Raw genomic sequence first — 13,512 nt, forward strand, 5'->3', positions numbered from 1 at the left:
GACTCATGCTTCTGCGCTGCATGTAGAGTTTCTTCTTGGTCTTGGTCTCCCACCTCACTGGCCTTGGTTTCTATACTCACAACACGGTCTTGACTACAACACGATACTGGCGACTCAATTCTCCCTAAAGATTGGATGATGAGTAGCATTACACCTCCAAATTGAGAGGCGACAACTGAGGTTGCTCAGTCATGCTGTGACTCCTCCATGGTGAGGTGTGGAGGTAATGCTTCCATTACCAGGGAAAGATTTTATCGGAGCTCAAAGCACCCACGGAAGCCCATATGTCCATCACCGCCCCTGTGACTTCACCTGGTACAAACAGAGTGTGGATGGACAAAAAGAAGTTTTATTCAAAGGCACTAAACTTGTGGGTCACGAATAGCCAGAACTCCTATATGAGACCTGCTAAATTAATAAGACATATGACACAACTGTTTTCAAAATCTGCTACAACTTTTAGACTGTCTGCAACTCAGATGAGAAGAAACAGATGATAAGAGAGTCAAAAGTCATCTGAATTCTGATGAAAAAGTCCAAAAAAATCCAATGGCGTAGTCGCCAGACGTAGACCTGAGTAAGTCTGAAGGAAGAAACCAGCGACTGACTGGGAAAAAACAGATTTCAGAGAAAATAATTTGAACGATCTATAGAAAAAGAAATGAAAAGAGGATAGGCACAGGTCACAAACAAATACATTCATGGAAACCCTGCCTCAGTGACTCCATCACAGTCATTGTCTGCTGAACAGATGAGAAACTGGACCAGCATTTGGTTTGTGCACCTACATTTGACCATGACCATGTAGACGTCGATGGTGCAGATGGGCGGCTGAGGAAGTCGCTCTCCCTTCTCCAGCAGGTCTGGAATTTCTCTGGTCGAAATCCCGTCGTAAGGTTTGCCTCCAAAGGTCATGAGCTCCCAAATTGTGACCCCTTAAGAGAGAAGAGAATAAGCTAGAAAACTGTACATAAGAGAGGATTGCTCATGTTTAAAGGAAGGAGTGGGGATATTTACATTTTTACTAATGTTAGAGTCACTGAAAAGAGAATGACGTGTGGAATGAGGTGTAGAAGGAGCAGGGAGAATGTGAGTGTTCACAAGGGAAATATCAATGAGTAGACTGAAGAAAAGGGAGTGGAGGTTTCTCAGAGTCGCCATTCGATTTATCTGAATGAATGAAAAAAGGACAGTATTTCACACTGTGATATGGCACAATTTAGCTGAAAAAAAAAACCTAATATAATTTTGATTTAAATTTTTGGTAAAAATGATATGATCTAATTCTTCAATTCACAATTTAGATGAAAAAACAAACAAACAAAAAAAAAAAAAATGGACCTCAAATTTCACATAGAAAACAACAGTCAAAATACAACTGAACTTGGATAAGGGTTTTAACACTCATCGTTGTGTGTATCTTTGGTAATACAGTGAATGTTTTGGCTTGTATTTTCTCAGCCAAGAAGCTCAGCAATTCATCAATAAATGGGAAAATATTCAGCTGATCTTAAATGAAAAAGCTTATGCTCACCATAACTCCAAACATCGCTCTGATGCGTAAACTTCCTGTAATGAATACACTCCAGCGCCATCCACTTTATGGGCATCTGTCAAAGAGAAGCATTAGCAGCGACATGCGGCGTCAAGCACAGAAATGTCCATGAAAGGAGTTGACAACCGACTAAAATATTCTCTCGAAAGAGTGAAGTTCGCAACAAGCCACGTCACTATCCATGGTGGATAAGTCGAGCGGTTGGTGATGAGTTTGAGGGGCGAAGTTTTCGGTGCACGGTGTCATGTAAATAACAGCACAGTGTGATGGCGAAGAGTGAGGAAGAAGGGAGAGAAGACACGTCATCAACAGGGATTACGGAGGCTAAATACCTGCGCTAGGAGAACACTTGAGATTGACTTGGTTATATCTATATTGGATTTGGACTTTGTGGCACCCCGAAGCAAATTAAGTGGCCCAGTAGAGCAGAATTAAGAGCTCCGCCGACTCTCTTTAAATAGCTGTTTGCGGTGGGTTTTAGTTCCTACCTTAACAAAATGAAGCAATAAATAATGCTTAATGTTTCCGAGCAAGACCCACAGATAGCTGACAGATGTGGAACAGACTCGAGATTTGGGAAATCTTTGACAGGCTTTTTACTTTTGGTTTGAGCAAAGGTTCCAGTTGGAAACTTTTCAGTGAGTACACAACAAAATGGATGTATATCGCTGCTTACATTTAAGGTTGAACTAGTGATGGGTCGGTGAGGCTTCATGAAACAGTGGCCTAATTTTCAGGGCCCACTAGATGGCGCTCTCTGCTTTAAAACCTTCCCATTCGAAAAAAACACTTTTTAAGGAAATCTGAGATTATTTTTTAAATGAGAATTCCACCTATGGGAATTAGGGCACTGTTTCATGAAGCCTCATCCGCCTATCACTGGTTGTATGACTGGGTCGGTTTATGAGTTAGTTACTGTGGTCGCATGTGCAATGTGTGTGTGTGTGCAATAAATATAAAACAGTGTTGGAAACACAGAGAAAAAAAAAACGTAGTCATGAAAATAACAGCACAATAAATCAATACATTAATAAAAAAAATAAAGAGCTAAAACATGATTCATGACTGTCTCCATGACACTGAACATCTGCACAAACCTTCATCATTTCCGAAACAAACTTAAATTGTATGAGCACAGGTCTGTTGACCCAAAAAGCAGGCGCAAAATGTATCATATTTACATTTTCTCTGCCCTGAAATTGCTCCAAATTGCATATTCACTTCAGAAAAAAAGGGCCGACAAGGGCACACATGCCATTTTGCTGCTTTCAACGACCATTGTGTGCAGTTCGCCAACACGTCTGTGAGGTAACTGAACTTCATTATCTGTCTGGGGACTGCAGCACTGCTGAGAAGGAATCATCTCATGAACATTTGGACGAACAAATCATGTCTCACCAGTGTATTTCCTGTGTTTACATGGCCCGCTCTAGCCTGAATGAATTCCTGAATGAAAATGCTTCATGCCTTATGGAATAAAAAAGACTTTGGACTCGTACCGAATACTACTTTGTTCAGATATACATATATAATACCGACCACTGATCCATGTACAGAGCTGGTTTCTCTTATATCTAGTGTTAGTTTCAAAATATTGAAACAAAACAAAAAACGAATACATGAAACAACATGATATGCTACGTTGCTGAGGACTTTCACAGTACTGCGCATGTCGCAGTACTTCCATGCAGATGAAATGTTTGATGCATGAGCACGCACATCGGAACTGGATCTTTTAGCGCCATGAAACCAGGGAAGAATCAATCCCTGCTCAGATCAGACTCATGTCGATTATGAAATAATACTCGTGCGTTTCTATGAGCTACGTGCCATTCTGGATGAAACACTTCTAGTAGCTGCTTACAATAAGGAAGGGGGTTCAATGGGTATTAATCTCAGATGCAAGAAAATGGAAACCATGGGCACCATATGATAATTACATTGAATAAAGGCATCATAGTGTCACTGGTGTCGCATTCATTTTTTATTAGCATGATGCTATAATTATCATATTTTCTTGCCACCCAGAACAGATTTAAGGTAAAGACATTATACTGCTGAATTCATGCACAAGCATGGCGGCATCTTAAATCCCTATATACAAGACCAAGGTGCGATCGCCATCCAGCAGCTTTGGTTAATATACTGGTTTCAAATCTGCATATTGGAGGAGTTTCCCTTCATTCATTCATTATTCATCAAATGCAATTTTTACTTACATTCAAGCCAGAGGAATGTACGCTTTGTTTTCATGATAATTCGATTTTTCAATATAAACAGTAAACGTACTCCTGGGCCTCGTAATGGAACATAAATGTGCGTATAATGTGCGGTGGTGAATAATGGAGAAGCAGGCCTGAAGATGAATGGAAGCGCTGACCATGGCGTGTGCTGTGGTTCCTACCTTGCCTCCATCCGCGTTGTATTCCTTCTCATTGACATCCAGAAGGCGCGCAAGGCCGAAGTCGGTGATCTTGATGTGGTTGGGGGATTTCACCAGGACATTTCGGGCCGCCAGATCTCGGTGGACCAAGCGGCGTTCCTCCAGATACATCATCCCCTGTAACACACACAAACACAGGCTATTGGAGCAGGTATTTACATGCACGACTGGCGCTGGTTTAACACGGCCATCTGTCTCGCTCATCCCCATCGCCGTCGCACGTTACCGCCGCCGTCAGAATTTTTATAATTATTCCTGTCATCATCATTACCGCACTATTTCCCGCCATTCTCATCAATCAACAGCGCGACGGAGGAAGCGCCATCTTTATTGTTAAATGCCTCGCCGTGCAATAACAGCAGCGGATCCATAAACCCGAAGGAGGATTTTCAATTAAAAAGCGAAACCCACAGGAGGGAGAGATGTTGATATAAAACATTGAATCTCCTGAACAATCGAGAAAGCGCCTTTCCTGCCGTTCTATCATTTAATTGATAGTGATCATCTGCCAAAAGAGGAAGGGAGAATAGGAATCCATCAGGAAGTTTTATTGTGGACAAATTCCTAAGCAAAAAAAGGCTCCGTACCACTCAGAGCAGTGTTGGGACTAGTTTACTGGATTAGAAGAGAAGATAAAATGACCTTGAAGAGCCTGAAAAAGCTACTCAGCATCTCTCTTTTTCTTTCTTTTTTCTTTTTTTTTGGACATTGAAGCCAATCCTGCATTGATCATCTTTCTCTTCACGCCAATCATCCTCTCATGAACCACATCCATCTCACTCTGGATGAGAACCTCAGTATCTTCTTCTTTTCCACCTAGAGCTAGCAAACATCATGGGACGCGAGAGCTTTCCTCTCACTCTTCTGTCTCAGATCACCACTGTCAGTCTTCTCCTCCTATGCCACACACATGGCCCAGGAAGGTGAGGTACCATGGAACAGTATCCTAATTTTCAGAGGCCACTAGATGGCGCTCATGGTTCAGAAACGTTGTGAGATTGTTCTTGTCCAAATATTTTACAAAACACAGTGCCATCTAGTGGCCTCTAAAAATCAGGACACTGTTTCATGAAACCTCATCCACCCATCGCTAGATCGAGGGGCCACATGCAGCCCATTGCAGGTATTTGCTTGGCCCTCATGAGTCATCAGATACACAAAAATTGATCATGAGGAATTATTGACATTCAGAAACTGTATACATGCACACATATATATATATATATATATATATATATATATATATATATATATATATATATATACACAATGGCCGGTGTTCTTTTCTATATTGTACTTGCATTTAAAAGTAGTAAATAAACAAAAAGAAAGTAAACAAATAAAAATTATTTTGTCACAGTATACCGTCATGTGGCCCCTTAGGAAACAACACAGTAGAAACAATGCCTGATACTCATATTTATACACACTCTCACACATGTACACACAATTCAGTCATTTATTTTAATGACACATTTTAATAAAATGCCCAGGTTCAAAGCCTTCCACATTGCCACATTTCACACTAATAAATATTTAGATTGGGGAAATCAATGTTGAAAGTCCTGTTGAGCTTGAGGCCTTAATTTTGGTTTAAATTCACTTTCGTCTGCTGCATCTCCAGAGGAAAACATGTATCACTGCAAACAAGGCCATGAGAAGTAAAAAAAAAAGTGCAGGGAAGTCTTTTAAACAGGATGAACAACAACAGAAGCCACTTTGTCGAAAGTGGCGAGCGGATGATAAAAAAAAACAACAAAAAACTAGGGCTTATTTGAAGCCACAACAAATAGGATTTCTTTTGAAATGGTCTGAAATAAAAAGGAGCAGTGGCTGTAGGAGCAGGGTTTGGAGTAGATAGGGTTGAGTGGTTGCAGCCTAAGAGGGGAGATTACAGTGGTCAGGCGGTAATCACATTCGCCTCTTTTGGGTCCCTCATAGGCTCAGGACAAGTCAGCGATTTAAACTGACTTTGCGGTTAATTCCCCAATATGGGAGAGCAGTGCACGCTTAGGTGTTGCAGCTGTGTATGTAAAAAGGGAATTTTTACAGCTCATTCATTTATGCCTCAAAGTACAACACAAACAAATGTCATCCACAACACATGAACACAACACAAGGGGTCCCCCACCTTCATCACGATACAGTGTGTTTGGATGACAGTTCTGGACATTGAGATCGACAATGTACGTAGACCTCAGCAGCAGGAGATCGAAAAACGGCCGAAACTTCCTCTGATTCAAGAAACTGTACGATTAAATTAAACTAAGACAAGTGGTCGACAAACAGCTGATAAAATTAAAAGAAAAAAGGGAAAGGAAATCCCAACCGTTGAGTCGGAACACCTTCAGGAACGAGGGGCGTTCTGGACTCCCAGGTCCAAGTACAACATGAACACACCATAATAACTGGGGGAAGATAAATAAGTTTCAATAGAATAGTTTATTCCAGAGGAAAAAGGGTGTAAGTCTCACACTGCTAGAGACACAAATGTGTTTTAGTCAGTACAGTTAGTTGATCCGACCACCAAGGTCATGTGATCATCACTGTTGATAATGGGACAAGGAAGAGATGTTTAGATTTAACAGCGTGTGTTGTGTAAGCAAGCTCTGGAATATGGAATGCTGTTTGGAATACCTTAATTTAGCTCAATGAGTACTACATCTTTGACTGCTAGTAGTCAATTATTATATAAGGTAACTTCTACTACTAACAGAGTTTGAAAATAATCACTAGTACATTTTTAAGCATTACTAGTAATACAGTGGTACCTCGGTTCTCGACCACAATCCGTTCCAGACGGCCGTTCGAGAAGCGATTTGTTGGAAATCTGAATCGATTTTTCCCATTACAGTGAATGGAAAAAGAAATAATGCATTCCAAGCCTTAAAATAGTCTTTTGTAGGAGTGAATGTAGAGTGTCTGCTGCAGGTGCGCTGTTCCTCTATGTGTGTGGCCGCTGCATGTGGGAGGGGTTGCTGCGGTTGTTTTTCAGGGGCGTTCGAGTTCTGGATTTTCGTTCAAAATCCGAAGCAAAAAAATCTCGAAATTTTTGTTCGAACTCCGATTTGTTCGAATTCCGGGAAGTTCAAAAACCGAGATACCACTGTACTTGTAGCTTGGAGGGCACCTGGGCAAAACATGGAAAAATGGACGCCTGATTCTCAACCGTAGCTTGGCCCGCAAAATTACGCTGGTATATGGCGGCATCTGGCGGCCAAGCTAAGGTCGAGAATCGGGCGGCCATTTTTTCATGTTTTGCAGACGCCCAGATGCCCTCCTAGATAAAAGCCTGGTGAATGATGGTGACGGTTTGCCTTCAGTCTAGCAAAATCTGGACAAGCTGTTCGTAGCGCTTGATTTTAAATTCAGTCTACTCCCGAATCATTCTTCTCGGCAGCAAATTCAAGCAGTCGAATCCGAGACACCGAGTCAGTCGTAGTCCTACTCAAGTCTGGGAAAGCGCCAACCGAATGATAAAGAGTCAAACTTTTAGCACAGCTTCTAATGAAGTGAACTCATGACCACTCACGTTGCTCCCATCCAAGACTAACTTCCTAGTTGAAGTAAACATTTAATTGGTTTCCAACTAAGCAGCTCAAGTGCAGACGGAATGAAGATGAGTGCGTCTCCATTCCTTGCTCTTACACACAGATGTGTGACCCGGTCAAGTGAGAGCTGATAACTCGAAAGTGGTGTTGCATAAAAGATGACTGCAGAGATGTATACGTTTGGAATTGTGATCGAAGTTTCGGCAAGTATACTAAATGTTTATTATGGATGTGAATTACCACCTCGCGTGCTTCGAAATGACTTCAGTTCTGAAGTGATGCCACTCAAAAAACAAAACAAAACAAAGCAGCAGTTTGGCAAAAGCGCGCTAAATATTTTATTCATGCTCAAACAGAACCGCAGGTTTAAATCACTTATCTTCGCCTTTTATAAATTCGACTCTTCCGCCAGAAAATCTTTTGGCCTGCCGTCATGATTATTCATGCCTGCGCCATGCGAACCCTGCCCTGAGTGAGCAACACCGTCCTCAGATGTGTTTGGTGGGGATGGATCTGGCAGGCGGCCGCAGAACGCTGGTCAAATCAATCACAGCGCAGAGTGGAGAGAGGTGGTGTCCATTCATTACTGCTCCTCTCCTTCTTTTGTTGTTAATCCAGGCCGGTAAATAAATATACACAAGAGGCTGTCAACACACAAACACGGGGAGCAGGAGGGGGAATCCGAGTACAATCCAGTGATTTATCTGGATGAAATGTTATTCATGAGGAGACACTTCTAATGAGATTGAACATTCTGTCAGCGCACGTGACCGAGAGAGGGGAGCACGTCTCGTGGGGCTTTGTTTTCTTACCATTACCGCACAATTTATCGCTGGCCTCATTACACGCCGCCATAAATAGACCGATTCTGAATTACTAAAACATGATTTACGGCTTTTATTTATTTAAGGAAAACGGAGTATGATATCAAAACACATAGAACATATAGCTCTTTGGATTGTAGTCTTCTTTGAAGCATGTTGATAAACACTGCATTCCGGCCTTTACAACAGTAACATTTGCCCATAATTCTTTTTGCTTTTAGATTTACTGCGGTGAATATGAAATCTACTTTATTCCCCACTTAGAAATCAGTCTATGAAACTTTTTGTGCGTGTTCAAAACACTGAACCCTTGCTCTGCTGTACATTTAGTGCCACATCATGAGGAAGTTTGCCGCCCAAAAGTTTGTCGGCCAATGAAACTATGACTATGAATGAGTATGTAGTGAAAGTTTGAATCAGGCTTAGCTTTAAGAGATCTGTTCTATTTGCCTCTTGCGGACTACACTGTTGGTGAATATTGATCCGACCACCAAGGAGGTCATGTGATCATCACTGTTGATAATGGGACAAGGAAGAGATGTTTAGATTTAACAGCGTGTGTTGTGCGAGCAAGCTCTGGAATATGGAATGCTGTTTGGAATACCTTATTTTAGCTCAATGAGTACTACATTTCTGACTGCTAGTACTCAATTATAAGGTTACTTCTACTACTAATAGACTTTGAAAATAATCACTAGTACGTTTTTAAGCATTACTCGCAGTACTAGTAACGCAAAACTGTCTATTTGGAGACTGTCATTTCACGTGCTATAAACATGCCAAGTCAAGGCTGCTATGACAACTATGACTATGAATGAGTATGTAGTGAGAGTTTGATTCATACTTAGCTTTAATAGATCTGTTCTATTTCATACATGCGCTCTTCTTATGGACTACACTATTGGTGAATCCTTCATAAGGCATCGCCTTTGCTCCGCACTAAAATACTCTCCGCCGCACTGGGGGATGGACCAGCCCCCTGCTGTATACGTTCAGAACTAGTGTGACATCCAGGTAACTAGTATTTCAGAATGTTCATCTATGACGGAGTAAAACTGAAGTAACTGTTAAACAAAGAATTTAGGAGGAAAAAAATGCTTCAGTTTACTTTTTCAACTATTTTATGAGGAGGAAATAATGTCAAACCAGCAAATATTCGGACAAGTTGTTTCAGTAGGGAGAGTTTGCCAGGCTCCGGCACATGATTTCCATGTTTAAAGTGGAAATATAAAAAAGGTTAGGCTTTTAACTCCGCTTAATCGGAGCAAAACATGGATGAAATAAACATGGGTATGGAGTGTGAGCGCTTGGTCATGACTTGCCTTAGCCTGCGGGCGATACAGCAAGTTTATTTTAAGCGATAATTTTTGAGACACATTTTCTGAGCAGTGAAACCAAACCTTTCCTGATGTTTTGATATAAAACAAAACATCTACGACAAAGAACACTTCTGAACAGTTGCTAATATAGCTAACATTCTAAGGCAAACAACATAAAAAAAACTTGACTTCCTTTTTTAAAATAAAGCTTCCAACAAACATGAAAATAAAACTTAAACATCAACGAGGAAACGCCTGTTTAAAATAGATAAAAATACATATAAAAAAATTCAAAGAATAAGAAAAGCCAAGATTAACACATTTTTAAATACATATATTGTAGTAATAGTAATACAGGGGTTGGACAAAATAAAAAGCTTAAAAAAGCCTTAAGGTGTTTCCATTATTTTGTCTAACCCCTGTATATAGAGATATTACATAACTCATTGAAAGGGGTCAAATAAAAATGCAAACTTAAGTAACTTCTGGTTATTCTTGAGTACGTTTTCAAGTCAGGTTGTAGGCAGATACCTCCCAATCCTCTGCTGCTGCTAATGATGCGTTTGTCAGTTGACATATAACAAACCCCAGAAGACGCCCAAACAAACAACACAGAAACCTTTGTAATACTCCAGACAAGTTATCAGAGTTTCTCTCAGTTGCCTTTAAATGTGGCTATATATATATCCTAAAGCGATCTTTTCCGTCTAAAAAAGAACAGGAAAGAGGATGCGGAGGCAAAAGTCAGGATGAAACAATCGACGTCGACAAACCAGAACCATGTCAGATGTTTTGCATTGCAAATGTGACATTCAGATCTTTCACAATGAAACTCTGCATGAACTCAAACATAGTTTTGCTTTCTGGAATCCTGTCGGTTGCTCAAGTCTTTCAGGGTCCCAGCTTTTGTAACTCAGCTCTGACGCTCCACGCAGCGATGACGACTCTCGATATAAATAGAGTGCCGATCATCTTCGCCATCGTGCGCTCTCATTCTCAAAAGCGCGATTCTTAAGGTGATTACAGAAATGTGTGACACTTATAGTCATGATTCATTCTCGCCAATATGCGTGTCTTCTTTTGTGTTTTGGCTCAGAAGGATGCCAGCAATCCTCGAAGGGACGGGATGTTAGGAGCCTATTCTGACTGTGAGTAACAGGTACTCTGACATCAGCACCGTAGCTGCTTGACGTAGCGCACGTTTCATCTAAAGCTCAGTTTTAAAAATATAGTGCCTCAGAAACGGGGAGCGGGAGAGTGAATTATCGGTAACGGAATGAGGGGAAACAAATCAGACCAAGAAATTGAAGGAAATGATCACACAATGATGATGAAAGCCGGATGGTTTCCATTCCAACCCCCATGTCTGGGCGAAATTAGGAAACTATATTAGGTGAGTGTGTGCATTTGAAATGAGAGAGAGAGTGTGCATGAACTGAGAAGGGAACATGTGTGGAGAGATGGAGCCTGTACCCAGCTCTCAGATGAGCATCGAGATATCACAGGGATAGACTCAATATGAAGAATATACAGTATATAAATGCCAATCTAACCTCTGTTTACTACATGTCACTATAGAACTTTGAGAAACATACTATATTTTTATATCTACAAATGTAAAAAACAACTCTCTGTGGATAAACATATATAAATAACTCATGACGAGATCACTTGTTAGCATTTGAACCGTCATGGTTCGCAGTCAAACAGTCAAAGTCAAGAGGATCAGAGGGTCAGTGGGTGGCAGTAGTACTCCAAAACTAATATGCACAACTCAGTATAAACGTCTGTATGCAGACGTGTCCCGTTAGCTACATTTACTGACTGTTTTTTCTTCATATTGAGGTGTAAAACCTTTCCTGTCTCCACACTGGAGCGTGGTAGAGTGTCACAGGGGAGGTGCTCGCTCTCCACACCTCCACTCCAGGGTTTGATGTCCTGTTGTGGGCTGGAGCTGGGACAGGGATGAGGCGAGTCTGGGACAGAGAGTTACTTGGTTTATGACTTTGTCACAGCCAAACTGCACAGAAGCGCACATTCAGAGCTGGACACGCACCGGGCACCTCTTCACTTCTGGAGAGACGTCACTCACTCGGCAACCCCTCCCACATGCAGCGGCCACACACATAGAGGAACAGCCACCTGCAGCAGACACTCTACATTCACTCCTACAAAAGACTATTTTAAGGCTTGGAACGCATTAGTTCTTTTTCCATTCATTGTAATGGGAAAAATTGATTTAGATTTCGAACAATTCGCTTCTCGAACGGCCGTCTGGAACGGATTGTGGGCGAGAACCAAGGTACCACTGTACTTTAACACGTTTAAATTGACGCTCTAAAACTAACTACAGCTTTATGGAGCACATAGGCAGATGCAGACCAAGTCGTGTTGAATGGCATTCCTTTAAAGGTGAAATCAATTCATCAGAGTAAACAATTAATGTAATGTCCATTTCAATGGAGGGGTGAATTTCAGCAAGGTTTCTTTGTGGACATCTTTCAAATACATATCCTACTATTCCAATACAGAAATTCACCCATCTTTCATGAAATTCCCCTCTACAGTATGTGCATACAATTTCTCTTCTCTTGACATTTATGATCTCCACTTTCTTGCCTGTTGAAGTGCCAAACTTGACCACAAGCCTTGGTACAGTAGGTCATATCGACATGTCTTGCTGGTGATTCCGTTTTTTAGCCAGATTTCAACCATGAGTAGTTATAGCTAGTGATGGGTAGATGAGGTATCGTGACACATTGCATGGTTGATGAAACAAGGTCCTAATTTTCACAGGCCACTAGATGGCGCTCTTGCTTTAGAAATGATGGGATATTGAATTCGTCACTCAAGTTCAAACATTATACAGCAGACTGTACCAACTGGCGCCTCTGCACATGGCACGGCAAAAATCACATTAGTTAAACGTTGCGACCTGTTGCCAGAGTTCCGACTTTTCAACTTCAGCGTTTATTGCCACAAATGTCTCTTGAAACTCGTCACTTGTATGCGCTGAAGCTAAAATCCTGTCGACCCCATTCTGTAGCACAGTCTCTATTACATCACATTTGGTGGGAATGTACTGTAAGACTAACCAGCTTCACATCTCCAGCCTTTAGTTAGGATTCTTTAAGTATGTATGTCATGGGTCTGATGTGCAGGAACGATGACAGAACCTGAGACTGCAAGGTGGGTTGTGATGTGGACCATGGGTAACTTTGCTAAAAAGACCAGATGGTTCACTCCACAGGTTCCGGTGGGTGCAGAGTAACAGTTGTCCTTTCTGGTCTCCAAACTCTGCAGCTCAGGTGAAAAAAGCTGAATGAGAGGAAACCACTTTCCTCGGGCCGTCCTTATCGCTCCGTACAGGGACACCGTCATGAACCGCCACATCTCCATCTGGTGTCAACAGAGGGTGGAGAGAAGACTGGAGATTCTCTCCCTCCCATCAAGGAAGTAGGACTCAGTCAAGCCAAAATATTTTTTCTCCGTTTAATGATATTGCTTTAAAAATTCCAACAATCTAAGCTGGTTATCATGAGTTTAACACTGACAAAACAAGCGCACAATGTGGCACACAGTCTCTCAGCCTGACAAAGGGCTGAGACCTACACAAGCAGAGCAGAGCTGAAGCAGAACAAGAACTATCATTATCAGAAGACATCATTAGTCAACAGCAGACAGGCTCGGCGCTGCAACTCACATCAGCAATGAGCATCCGCAGAAATGTCATTATTCCTCACTTGGAAAAAAAAAGGCAGAGCATTGTCAGGCAGAAAGCAAAATAATGTTCTATTTTACACCGTCATGGAAAATTGAA

General features: G+C 41.5%; 1 protein-coding gene across 2 annotated transcripts in view; it reads right to left on the minus strand.

The window, feature by feature from the left end:
* The window catches only part of LOC128766242 (receptor tyrosine-protein kinase erbB-4-like), a 228,639-nt gene that overhangs the window by 13,813 nt on the left and 201,314 nt on the right, over positions 1 to 13,512 (minus strand). For both annotated transcript variants that reach the window (XM_053877738.1, XM_053877737.1), the window contains exons 21-23: positions 3,960 to 4,115; positions 1,535 to 1,610; positions 789 to 935 (exon numbers count right to left, since the gene is read on the minus strand). In XM_053877738.1, the coding sequence (XP_053733713.1) occupies positions 789 to 935; positions 1,535 to 1,610; positions 3,960 to 4,115 (379 nt within the window). The remainder of the gene's footprint in view (positions 1 to 788; positions 936 to 1,534; positions 1,611 to 3,959; positions 4,116 to 13,512) is intronic.

Source organism: Synchiropus splendidus, chromosome 10 (genome assembly GCF_027744825.2).
Source record: "Synchiropus splendidus isolate RoL2022-P1 chromosome 10, RoL_Sspl_1.0, whole genome shotgun sequence".
Lineage (NCBI taxonomy): Eukaryota > Metazoa > Chordata > Actinopteri > Syngnathiformes > Callionymidae > Synchiropus > Synchiropus splendidus.